General features: G+C 34.0%; 1 protein-coding gene across 2 annotated transcripts; it reads right to left on the bottom strand.

Annotated features, from left to right (window-relative positions):
- Nucleotides 1–2,744: 2,744 nt before the first annotated feature.
- On the bottom strand, nt 2,745–13,789 carry LOC125074836 (zinc finger protein 184-like). Of its 2 annotated transcripts, none has more exons than XM_047686293.1 (6): nt 13,547–13,789; nt 13,105–13,255; nt 12,498–12,563; nt 11,318–11,410; nt 10,226–10,378; nt 2,745–3,770 (listed from the first exon to the last, which is right to left on the bottom strand). In XM_047686293.1, exons 1-6 carry the CDS (start codon nt 13,691–13,693, stop codon nt 3,274–3,276), a joined length of 1,107 nt encoding a protein of 368 aa, XP_047542249.1. In that variant the 5' UTR covers nt 13,694–13,789; the 3' UTR covers nt 2,745–3,273. The 2 variants fall into 2 exon arrangements, with proteins under 2 accessions (XP_047542249.1, XP_047542248.1); XM_047686292.1 differs by lacking the exon at nt 2,745–3,770 and adding an exon at nt 7,764–8,813.
- Nucleotides 13,790–13,820: the final 31 nt, after the last annotated feature.

The raw sequence follows: 13,820 nt of genomic DNA, 5'->3' as shown, positions 1-13,820 counted from the left end.
GCAACTGTTATTCTTTAATTATCTATGTATCTAGATAGAATATCGCATGTCGCATTACAAAAGAACTGAAAGAAACGAGACAATTTGATTATCTTGGTGTGCGTGACAGATACGCTTGACAATTGACACTCTCCAAACGTCATATTAGGTTACTAGTACGAGTGATAGCCAATAATGGCCACAACTTTTCGACGCGACATTCTATCTAGACATATCAGATAATCAGAACGTTAAATTTCAAATTCATTTATCTCTATGACACATATGTTCATAGATTTCGAAATTTCATGTATATTTAGTTTTGACAGAAAATTTATTTTTTCTCTTTCTATCTTTAGGTACTCGGCGTAAAACAAACATAAACGAAAATACGGTAAGAAAAAGGAAAGGTATTATAAAATTAATTTCAAAAGCGACACCTTCGCTTCGAGTTGTTATAAAAAAAAAATTAGAAGTCGACAAACATTTAGACATCATTCGAGAAATTTTACTCAACTCGAACGCAACGCCGATACGAAGCAAAGGTGGCATCGGATACGCGTGCTCCTTCTGTACCGAGCAGTTTCCAGAGCCCGCCGACTTAAAAACACACACAATAGAAATACACGACGAAAGAACGAAATCAAACTTCATGAAAGGCATAACCCTAGACGATTTTATTGTTAAGTTAGATATAACTAATTTAAAATGCAAACTTTGCGATACTAATCTCGAAAATATATCGGAGTTTCTCGATCATTTGAAAACAAAACACGACAAACGAACAGGCGTAAACAGTCACATAATCCCATTCAAATTTGACAGCGACGTATTACGATGTTCAATATGTTCAAAACAGTTCAATAATTTCAAAGTTTTAATGGAACACATGAATATACATTTTGGGAATCACGTTTGTGAAGTTTGTGGCGCGGGTTTTGTTAATAAACGGACTCTGAGGACGCACGGCTACAGGCATAAAACTGGAATATTTTCATGCAATACTTGTTCGAAAATTTTTGACACAAAGGTAAAAAGGCGGGAACACGAAAGAGCCGTTCATATACATATGCACAGACGAAACAAATGTGGCTATTGCGGGGAAAGATTCACAGATTATACGAAGAAGAATGAACACGAAGTAAAAATCCACGGAGCCAAGCCGATTACTTTAAGTTGTAATGCTTGCGAAAAAATTTTTGACAATCAAAGATCGTTGACAGTTCATTCGAAGAATTACCATTTGATGGAGAGGAGAAATAAATGATATTATTAATTTCAAATGTTTTTTTTTTTATTCATATGTAGCGAGACCTTTTGAAACAGATGTTGATATTTAAACGGCCTATAATGTCGTTTTATTTAAATAATTTGTTTGAGTTTATCAACTTTGTATCATTATTGAATTTATCTAAGGTACCTTTTGTAAGTTATAGTTGTGAATATGTAATTTACTTACTTTAAGTACTTTGAAACTTTTATTTACATCTGTTTACGTATACATTGTATTAAGAGTTCTGCCTCGTAAATATTTCCAAAATAAAGCGGAGCAGCGTGGTGGAATAATCTAGACTTCTTGACAGAAGAACAATGATGCTTGTTATTAAATTCCCTGTTGTATACGAAATACTCGAATCAAGTTACAGTTTTTATAAATAAATAAATATTGGACAACATCACATACATTACTCTGATCCCAATGTAAGTAGCTCAAGCACTTGTGTTATGGAAATCAGAAGTAACGACGGTACCACAAACACCCAGACCCAAGACAACATAGAAAACTAGTGAACTTCTTCTACATCGACTCGGCCGGGAATCGAACCCGGGACCTCGGAGTGGCGTACCCATGAAAACCGGTGTACACACTACTCGACCACGGAGGTCGTCAGTTTTGAATTTAAAGTTCTCGAGTAACCGTCCAAAAACTGAAATTATTCTAAGAAGAAAAACTCAATAAACATTTTGAATATTTTATTAATTTTTCGCATATAAATTACAAAATTCGGTTAAATCATCCAATAACAAAAAAAAATTAAATTTTAATTTATAAATATAATTAAACAGATTGCTCCAAAAAGGTACTTTTTCATACATTAGGCAACAAAATCCAGAAATAATTCTTATTTTTCATAAAAATACTATCACAAATTGTACACATGGCATTATAAATACATTACAAATTATTGTCATACATAATATTTTAAATTAAAAAAAAAAAAAAAAACAGGCAACGGTTTTGATTTAAACTGCCTCCCCAATGTACAATATTAGGCCTAATTATAGCATATTCCAACCACAATAGGAGTGAAGACAAATAAACAACATTAACTATTCTAGAATATTCTGTAATATAAATATGGAATCATGAGAAAAGGCCTTATTGAAGTAAGCGATGTTTTAATCAAAACAATGGAAGTGAAGATAAAGTGGATATTTGTTGTTAAATGGAATAGTCTTGTATTATAAATAAAGATATATTATAAATTAAATAGTCTTGTATTATAAATAAGGATATATTAATAAAAAACTGTTCGTAGTGCACAATATAGCAGAGTCATTAGCAAATCGTACGGAACATGTATTTCTAAGTTTTGTTTGATACTCCTTCGATTGGATACAAAGTAATATTTTAAGGACTTATATACTAAAATTGCACAATTTATTGCTACTTATACATATAAAATCAGCAAATATTAACTAATTCTATAATTAATATCTTATAAGTAAATTAATTGTTAATGAGATCACATTTAGGTGTTATTTTTAATCTGTGCTTTTATTTATATTCCGTTAACAGATTATAAAAAAACTTTACATAATTTTAAATTCTGATTTATCCGATACACACATTTAGATAAATTTTTATAAAGAATTTGTGGTCTGTATGACTAAATTCAAATTACAGTTTAAAAAGTTACATGGTAATTGCACGTGAATGAGGCTTCTCATTGGATCAGTGTTGATAAACTCCAAACCTTCTAAAAACGCCAGCAATATTTTTTAGTGTTAAGTTTAACTACAGGCTAAGGACTTACTATCCTAGTTCCTAACACGATGTGATATGACATTGCAAAATAATCTTCAGTATTGTTGTTTTTCGGTTTGAAGGGTGAGTGAGCCAGTGTAACTAAAGGCACAAGGGACGCAACGTCCTAGTTCTCTTGGTGACGCAATGTCATGTATTTCTTGCAGTATCGTCTATGATAGTGCCTTATCAGATGGATCATTTGTCAGCCTGCCTACCTGGAAATATAAGTGGGATTCTCCACAGGCTGTATTTTGCTTTAGAATTCAATTACGTTTCGCATTCATATGCGTCATCATATGCCGTCGCAAGTGCTTTTTCCATTTAAATGTTTCGTCACAAGAGTCACACTTGAACGGCCTCGCTGACGAATGCTTAACCTCATGCTGAGCCAAGTTACCCCTCGACGCGAAGGTTTTATCACAGACATCGCAAACGAACTTCTTCTCGCCCATGTGGAATGTCTTCTGGTGCCTGAGGACTTGGAAGGGAAATGAAAACTTCTTGCCACAAGCCCCGCAGCTTGGTGCTGGAACACCGTGAACCTTCTCCAGGTGGTGGGCTCGCATATGCGCCGCGACTTTTTCGTCACAGTAATAACAGCCTATTAGCTTTGGACGTTGCTTTAGGTGAACATGCCTGTAATGCTGCTTGAAGAAGTCTCTCTTCTTGAAAACATTCGAACAGGTCTTGCAAGCGTATAACTCGGAGCCATCCATGTCTTCCTTTAGGGTGTAGTGTTCGTCGATGCTTTTATCTTTGCCTGGAATTAAAATCAAATCAAAATATTAAGCTACTTGATGGTAAGGCTCTAGGCTCTATGCAAGTCCGATTGGGTAGCACGTACTAATCACTATTCTACTACCAAACAGGCTTAAAGGGTAAATGACCCAGTGTAACTACAGGCACAAGGGACAACTTAGTTCCCAAGATTGGTGGAGCACTAACATGGATACAGTAACAGCTCATAAAAATTATCGACCCGCTAAGACTTCACTCTCAAGGAAACTCTCTCTGATAATGAAATGATCGCCTCCAATAATCTAAAATATAATTATTATTGTACATGTAAAAAGGTAAAAAAAAAAAAATATATCCCGCTGAGTTTCTTTCGCCGATTCTTCTCAGGTCCGAGGTGCTAAATTCCGAACCGGTGGTAGATTTTTGACAATCAATAAGCAAGTGTAAACACTTCTATGTTGAATAAAGATTTTTGACTTTGACTGATAAAATCTCAATTATTGCAAATTAGTAAAGCAAAGATGCCTCTCTTTAAAGTCAGCTCTGAAAAGCTGGTCACGATAAATTCAAATTCTTACTGTATATATTCACCATGGATATTATGGAGTTCCGTAGCCGTAACCGACAGGGCCGGATCTACCAAATAGCTTTTTGAATGCCTCGTGGATTCAAGGGGGCCCCAGCTAAGTCAAGTCAAAGTCAAAAAAAGACAACGCGAAAGAAACCATAACTTTATTAAATTAAACAGATCGTATGGTTTGCAGCCCTGCGAGTCATTAAAGTCATTAGAGTAATTAAAGTCTACGTTCAGATATGGCTTAGGTGGGCCCCTAAGTAGTAGTAATCCAGGGCTTACTAACTTACGGTCCGGCTCTGGTAAACGACATCATCGGCTATCCGAAATCCTAAACGAATCCGATAAAAAAATTGTGTACTATAATTTGAATTCGCATTGTGTTTTACTTAAAGAGATAACCTTAACGGTTTTAAATGCTATTTCTTCGTGATTATATATAATACCGATTAATATCCTGCAAAAAAAGTTCATAATTTTTGTTACATTGTAATATCCTCTTTTACAATTTCTAAATTATTTTAATTTTCCACAAGGGGAGGAGCACAGGTTATATAAATAACCCGTAAAGTTTGTTGATATAACCTGTGAATCTCTCCTTATAAAGTGTCAAACCATGTACTTAGCTTATAATAATAATTAAATGTGGTACTTATTTTGCACCGTCATATAAGCTTATTTTAGTAATATTCGCTTTTAACGCCAATTAAGTATTATTACTGTTCGTTACTGAAACTATCAGAAACAATCGGATAATCCGATATAAAGTATCCGAAACCGAATTTTATTCACATATCCGTATTCATATCCAGATAAGAAATTACGTATTCGTAACATACCTAATATGCTTGCTCATTACGGTTCGTAAAAAAATACCCAGACCTGAGAAAAACCGGCGAATGAATCGGAACTTCGCTTCTATTCAAAATATAAAGGTATTAAGTAATATTTAGATTATATATTGGATGCAAACATTTTCTACACTGGTTTCCATTTGCACAAAACAATTATTTTTCGATTCATTCGTTATTAGCGAACACATTCGAATTCTAAAGAATGTTGCCATATCAGTTACACATGACAATTATACTTTTGTTATATTTACATTAAGAAGTCATAAATAATATATTAAAATAAGAATTGATATTTTAAAAATTAAAATTTACATAATCGAGAACGGTGCGTTCCAAGGCAAATGTCAAAAAGTGAATTATACCCTGCACAAGATAGCTTGATCTTTTTGACAGATGTAATTTTTTCTGATCGAGATAACTTTGCAATAACGAACATATTATTTTCTTAATTTAATGATTTTAAAAATTGTAAAGATATTAAAAAAATATATATTTTTTTTTTTAATTGATCTGATTTGATACTGATCCCACTGTAAGTACCTAAAGCACTTGTGTTATGGAAAATCAGAAGAAGCGACGGTACCACTAACACCTCTGGGTTACACCCAAGGCAACATAGAAAACTAATGAACTTTTTCTACATCGACTCGGCCGGGAATCGAACCCGGGACCTCGGAGTGGCGTACCCATGAAAACCGGTGTACACACTACTCGACCACGTAGGTCGTCGTATAACACAAAAGTCCCTAAAGATTCAAGCCTTATCCGAAAATTGTAAGACTTTCCATTGCTTCAAAGTAAAATTTAAATAGGAACACTGAAAATAATAGACCCCACAGTTGCAAGTATTTTAAAACGTTATTTTTTGAACTACTAGATATTTTCTGTTTCCCATCACTAGCCCAGACGGGCTAGCTTGATCTCTTTGACGTCTGTCAACTTGTACAGGGTATAGCAAAGACAGAGAAGAGAATAAATAAATTGACAGTTATTGAAAAAAAAAGACAATAATATTATTTTTTTTCATTTATTTGTTATCGTATATTTATATACAGTTTTGTGATAATATATAACATAGTATAATTATTACATAAGCGTAGAATCCTATAGTAAATATTTACAATGATATAAATTATAATGTACATAATTGATGGAATCTTTAAAAATAACACTTCAAATAATATTCAAAAGGAGCATTTTTGCCTTATAATAAATAAAATTAAAGTTTCATTTCAGCGTGTATTGAATTTTAATATACAGAGAGGCACGATAGCGGAGTATGATATACTACCTACACAACTTTAAAACCAAACTATAAATGGTGACTTCACAGATATCCGGCTTCCGCAGGACCATATATCTATACAACTTATTATATGTTGATTCTGATATGTATAAATAATATGCTTATTTTAAATATATATGTATTTCCACATGAGTATTATAGATAAATGGAAGCGATCTTTTTTTTAAATTACGATGTCATCTTTTAGCGTGGTAGGGTTTTGTGCAAGACCGTCTGAGTATCACACATTCATTATATATCGCCAACCAGCAATATTTAGGACTAGTTGTCGCCCGTGGCTTCGCTTGTCCTGTATTAGGCAAAAAGGTAGCCTATTTCCTTCCTTGGAGTTCAAGTTTACTTCATACCAAATATCGTCAAATTCGGTTCATTGGTTTGGCAGTGAAAGAGCGACAGACAGACAGAGTTACTTTCACATTTATAATATTAGTATAGACTAGTATAGTTTGCTAAGTTCTGTTTTGAAGGGTAAGCCAGTGTAACTAAAGGTACAAGGGATATAACATCTTAGCTCCCGGTGGTGGCATTGCTGATGTAAGGCTTGAGCGGTGTAAAGGGTGGAAGTGACCATTATCATCAGGTGACCTATTTGCCCGTCGACATGAGAATGCCATACTTATTCTACATCCACAATAATTTGTCTTGAACGTCACTTATACAGTCATACTAACTTTTTTTTGCTTATTTTTAAACGACTTGGAAAAAATAAGTTTATCAATACGGTTCTCTCGGAACTCCTACCAAATCATATTTATGAACAGATTTTTACGTTTGGGGATATTTTCCCGTTTGGTCCCGATTAAAATTGAAAAAAAAATTATGGTTTCGAATTAAATTATAATTTATTTTCTCAGAGACAATTTAAAGTCGTTTTTTTTTTGTTAAAATTGTATATTATCTTCATCAATCCAGATTCAGTTTTAACACAAATTGTAATCATAATCAATGAATTATATCCAAGCGTGTATAAACTATAGTGCACAGGAGTGTGCACACACAAGTGTGCTCTTTTCCTTTACAATATTACTTATACAATATTAACCGATGGACGAAGGATGGATGGATGAAGGGAGTTCAGGTGCTAGACTGAGACCATCTCACAACCAATTTCCAGACCGCCTCTCAAAATTTCTCAACAGAAAACTAACAATATAATACCTTATATATTATGAGTTTATATTATATATTGTTTTCAGCCCGATAAATAATACAATAGAAGCTTAAACACAAACTTAAATACATAAAAAAAACATACATACAGATAAAATTTCACAAAACATATAAAACAATATCAAAAATCCAAAAATTACAAAATTTGCGCCTTTTTTTCTTTCTAACCAAATAATAAATATTAAAAAAAAAATCAAACCGCTTGCAACCAAACAACCCAGACAACGTTTTCAAGGTCAAATCTTGTCTATTTTTGATATAATATCCAGTGAGCCTGCAAACGCCAATGCTGGGCTTACAACTCTCCTCGAAGTGAAAGCTTGTTCCTCCAAGCTGCTCGCGTGAGCATCGTATGGCAATGGCCAGTGTGACAAACTTCATCCGAGTGAGAAAGATATTATGTACACAAGTTTTTTGTGATGTCTGTCTTGATTCACACGCAATTCCGGCCTTTATAAATTCAAATCCAAAAAATTCTGACGCTGAAATGTCTCCGGAGTCAGTTGCACGCGCTCTTAATCATTTCTAATAAAATTCTGATCAAAAATATCTCCAACATTTGAATACAATTCTACACTATCTAAAAGTTAACATCGGGGTGATATTTCGTCATGTGATAGTTCAAACTAGCCTTCTGAACGAACGCCTGGCTGCAGATCTTGCAGACCTTCCTCCTGTCCCCCGTGTGTATCCTCTCGTGGAGGTCCAGCGTCGTCTTCCTCAAGAACGACTTCCTGCAGAACCTACAGTGATAATCCTTGGACGTTTTATGTTTAAACTTATGTTTGTACATACCCTCGAAACTGAACGACTCGTAGTCGCAGAGATCACACTGGTACCTCTCGCCGAGCATGTGGAAATTGTTTATATGTTTCCGTAGCTGAATTTTCGTGTTGAATGTACCTTTGCACGCTTTACAGTAGTATCTCTCGTCGATATTATGGTCTTCCAGCTTGTGGATGGTGAAGGGGGCGTGGGTCATGAACCCCTTCATGCAGTACTGGCACGTGAACCTCGGTATCTTGTAATGTTTCGTCTTGATGTGGAATCTTAGTGAGCACATTTTGTCGTAAATTTTTTCGCACCTGCAACAGGCGTACTTGTCACCGTCCCGCCTATAATCGCCCGGTTGCAGTCGGAACGAACGCGTCGATTCATCGCCTGAAGACAAAAAAATTACATTTATCCTCGTTTCTGTCTGATATTCCAATCTTTTGGAAATGTTAAACTTCGTGATATTTATCGACTGTACGATCGCTTTCTTCTAGAATCTTCCTTGAATTTTAAATTTAGAATAGTGTATTCTTTGATCTATCACTGGCGAATTTCTTTTTTATATTAGAGTACTTTTCGGATTATTCCAAGAATTTGGTATCCTCTACTTGAATACTTTTTAGCGGAAAAAGCTTCCATCCACGATTTAGTCTGTTTAAATGTTTATCTAGATAGAATCTTATATTTATAAATTTAAAATAAACGCACAATAGTTCTTCCTTTTTTTGTACAAGACACTATGAATTCACAAGAATTTTCGAGAATTATCACACACAAAAAAATCCTCATACACGATAACAGATTAACGTAAATTCACGTACTGTCTAAACAATTCGGAACTTGTCCGAAATGTGTCATTTATAACGAACCCTCTTTTTTATGAGAAATGTAATCTTTTGGTAAGTGGTCACCATCGCCGGAAGACAATGACGCCGTGAGAAATATTAACCATTCCTTAAAACATCAATGCAAAACCAACCGTGGAAACTAGATGTTATGTCCCTTGTACCTTTATTTACACTGGCCAACTCACTTCACTAAAATCGTCCAAGATTCGTCAATATTTGGAACTCACAGGAATCCACATTGTTCTAGAAGAACTGAGAAGACAACAGCCCCTCGCTTTTAGGAGATCGAACATTCCTCCATAAATACCGTAAGTGAAACCAAAACGCCCTAAGTCTTTGAAAACGTCTGCTTTGAAATAGCATTAAGTATTTTTTGTGATTCTGTTTTATTTGTACGTAATTAATTTCCGTAGCTTTAATTATTGCTAACAGTTTAGTTACGTCTAAAGCGTTTCACGGCGATCGTGCACACTACAGTCTCAAGTCGTATCGTAGCGTTCTAACTATATTTCAAAGCGTTAACCTTTGTAGCTTTAAAACTTCCTTCACAAACAAACAATAAGCTCATAAAACTCGCGTATGAAATAAAATCACATCGATTCTAGAAACATATTTGCGTGTCGTGTCGAACGAACTAAAAAGCCCGATCCTCATAGCCAATATTTATTCCGTAGACATTATTAAGCCGATATGCATGTGCTGTATACTCTGTTATTCAAATGATGAAAAAAGTGAGTGATTGAAGTGAAAACTACTGAGTCCCTTGGAGGTTCTTCTCGGTAGAATATACTTCCCGTACACATTGTAACAAAACGATTTAAAGGTGCTCTTATGAGCCTACTTGAATAAGGATATTTTGATGTTGTGCACACTTGTCGTCACGAAACGACACGAAATGTCTCGCTAGTGTGTTTTCCCCTTAAGTGACGATCTTTATGTTATCAAACATACCTTTCTTATCCTTCCCAGTGTCCTTCCGTTTCTCCTCCTTGATCTTCCGAGGCCTGCCTCGTTTCATCTTCGGCTTTTCGACTTTCAGTTTATCTTTTGTTTTTAATTTCTGCTCGTTGGTTATTATCATTTCGTCATCCGTATTTTGTTCGTCTGCAATGAAAAATGTTATCGTTGTTGAAGACATAGTTCTATTCTTTTTATATATTATTGGAAATTACCGACGATCCGTTAAATCGAAATAATTCTACTAAGTTCAGACCTCCTCCACCTTCGAGGAGAAATTTCGGTGTTTATCACACCACGCGATTTCAATGCAGATTGACGGACTAGTATTTATTGCATTATATTCTGCCAAATGCACATCCACTAATCGAAAAACAACAAAACTTAAAACTCTATGACCCCTTACAGGAAGAGAGCTCCCTTTCCTTTTGCCTTGACTTTTAAAATCTGGAAGACGAGATCTTTTAGCAGGAAAATCACAAGATTTGGTAAGACGTTGGGACCATATTGGACGAAAATTGGAAATGAGAAAAGTCCATGGTGTATAGATTTTCCTCTACACAAGAACAACTAGTGATCTCATGTGTGTCTTCAGCCGAAGAACTGTCGTACCGAAATTTGTATAATAATTAAATCAAGTGTTACAAAACTGTAGCTAGAGAGCCTTCCTAGGTATTCTTTGAAATTTACCTTTACGATTTTATCGATTGGAATTTATAAATTCGGTTCAGAGAATAATTTAATAGTATCGCTCTTTGAAGGGATGTCTAACTACATCTAACTTTTCTTTTTCAGTATAAGTCTACGGACTGGAAAACGGGCACTTGATTGTGATTAGACCACACATAGACATGGACCCTGTAAGAAATATTAACCAAACTATACATGGTCAATGCGCCACCAATTTGGGTAGCTAGGAGTTATGTCCCTTTGTATATAGTTACCTCGTAAGCCGTTGTAGTTTCCAAGGTACCAAAGTCACGGATAATTTAGGCACAAATACAGTGATTGAACTAGTTTGACATATATACAGTAATAATTTTTGAATATCTAATTCAGTTTTTTTAAGCAGTTGTTTATAAATACCTTCGTCTTCCTTTAAATCGAAGTCGTCATCGTCGTCATCATCATCATCTTCCTCGTGATGATCCATTTGTGATATGTCTTCTTCTTTGAGATCTAATACAAAAAAAAACACAAACTTATAAGATCAACTTTTATGCTGAACTAATAATATCTATCATGGATGTTATGGAACTCCGTAACCTTAAACGAAACCATCGGATATCCGAAATAATAATCTATCCGAAACCATAAAGGTAGAATCAGACGGTTCATTTTTTGTTCATTTTCGTGTTTCATTTTGCATCTTTCACTCAAAGAGACACGTCTAAACACAAAGCGAAACAAAAATACCGAATGGATCGGTTGGATCGGTTCATTCGGCATCTTTCATACCCACTCCGAATGGACGAAAAATGAACAGTATGAACACAGAGTGAACGATCACTCGGATTTGACCATTTTGTCTCGAACGCATTTTTCTTAATCTTTTTTTTAGCCCCTTGATCAAATTATCACAAATTAAACTTATTCCAAGAGACACGACTTCATTCGACGCCATATTGAAAGAAACTAAGGATGAATGTTCTTTTTTACATCATTCCAGCTAAGCCGTGTGAACTTGGAATGAAACAAAAATGAATTATTCACTCAAAAGAATGTTCACTCGAATGAACCGTCTGATATCACCTTAACCGAATTCCATAAAAACTTTATTTAATGTGATCTTATTTTTGCTTTTGTTATACTTAAAAAGATAAGCTAATTGATTTATTTCTGTGATCATACCTAGTGTCAAATAATAGAGTACAAATAAAGCCAAACTGTTACCTTATAATTTTCTCTTTAACAATTTCTAAATATTCTAATAATCGTAAATTAAACCATCCGTAACAATCGGATAATTCGTTGTAATTTCGTATCCGTAACCGTATTTGAAACCGATTATATACATACGAAGAGCCGAGATGGCCCAGTGGTTAGAACGCGTGCATCAAACCTATGATTTCGGGCTCAAACCCTAGTAAACAAAACCCTACCAACAAGTACAGAGGCCAACCACAAAGTGGAATTTATAGTACATACTAGTGGTTTTTCATTATTAATATGAATGAACATAGTGTAAACCCAAATTGGTCCATTTAAAAACCAACCTTATCAATAAAAGCTTACAATATATAATTAAAAAATATATCAAACTTACCTATTAAAAAAGGTTCCGGTAGTTCTTCTTTCACAACTGATTTTGTGCTTAGTTGATTGCTTAGAGCTGAAAAAAGTGCAAATAATACAATAAAAACAACCCACCTATACATATAATTTATACCCCATGCACTAAGCAATAATGTAGCTATCTATCAGTAAAAAAAAATCTAGTTTCCGAGATTACCCCCTACATACAAACAATTAAATAATTTTAACTCTTCTAAATATAAGTTTAGTTATATAGAATATTGTTATTATTGCAAAATAATATTACTATTCTTTATTATTTGTTTTCTTTTACGGTGTATATCATCGACCGATGATATCATTCAAAGAAAACAGTGCTTATTTATACACCTGTAAATTACCATAATTTATACAAATAGGTCTTTATAAGCACTTATGAATACTTGACAGGATTTTATTACATGTAACAATAGTTTGGAATTCGTTTGGAATGTAGATTATAATTGTAGTGATATATAACATATATAATTCTTGGAGATCTCAAGATTGATGTATATTTTTAAAAATAGAACAGTTATGTGCTCACATCATCGCATATAACTTATTTGTCTGTCTTTCAGTTACAAATATACACGAACCTTTGATTGCATTTTTATAGTACAGTTCCATAAACTTCTCCTCGCAATCTTGGACCTGTTTTTTAAATGTTACAGCATACCGTAGCCTCGATATACATGCTTCGCATATTTTATATGTCATTGCACAAAGCTCCCCGGGCACTGGAGTTATCTACGATGAAAAAAAGATTTATTCCTAATGTTTATTTTGATTTGACTCACATTTTGATTAAATCCTAAGCTTTAATAACTGGATCGATATATGATATCTTTAAAATTGAATTTATTGCAATAAATAAATAATTATGCATTTGTTTTCAGGCTGGATCAAAACAAATGTTTATTGAAAACAAAACGACTAAGTTTTTATTGTAAATATACCGGTTTTCAAATAACTTGCATAAACTAACGATGCGTTATTTCGGTAGCAACAAATGTGTTGATGTTTTCGTTTAAAGCTTACCTCGATATCAAAACAATCTCTCAACATATCGGAATAAATTTCGACTCGTTCTAAATAAGTTTTTGGTTCGGCCAAATTGTCGAATGAACCTTCCGTGTGACAGCACCGACACAAATCCTTTTCAAGATTCCAGATTTCTACCGACATTTTTTCACTAAGACATAAATACTAACATAACAAATAACTATAACTTAATATTATTTAAAAATAAACAATTTTTATTTGCATCAATGCATCTATCGACCATCATGCTTTTTTTATTTTTAATCTGTGT

The sequence above is a fragment of the Vanessa atalanta genome, chromosome 28, assembly GCF_905147765.1.
Source record: "Vanessa atalanta chromosome 28, ilVanAtal1.2, whole genome shotgun sequence".
Classification (NCBI taxonomy): domain Eukaryota; kingdom Metazoa; phylum Arthropoda; class Insecta; order Lepidoptera; family Nymphalidae; genus Vanessa; species Vanessa atalanta.
Note: the sequence above shows the minus strand (reverse complement) of the source record. Positions and strands in the feature narration are given on the sequence as shown.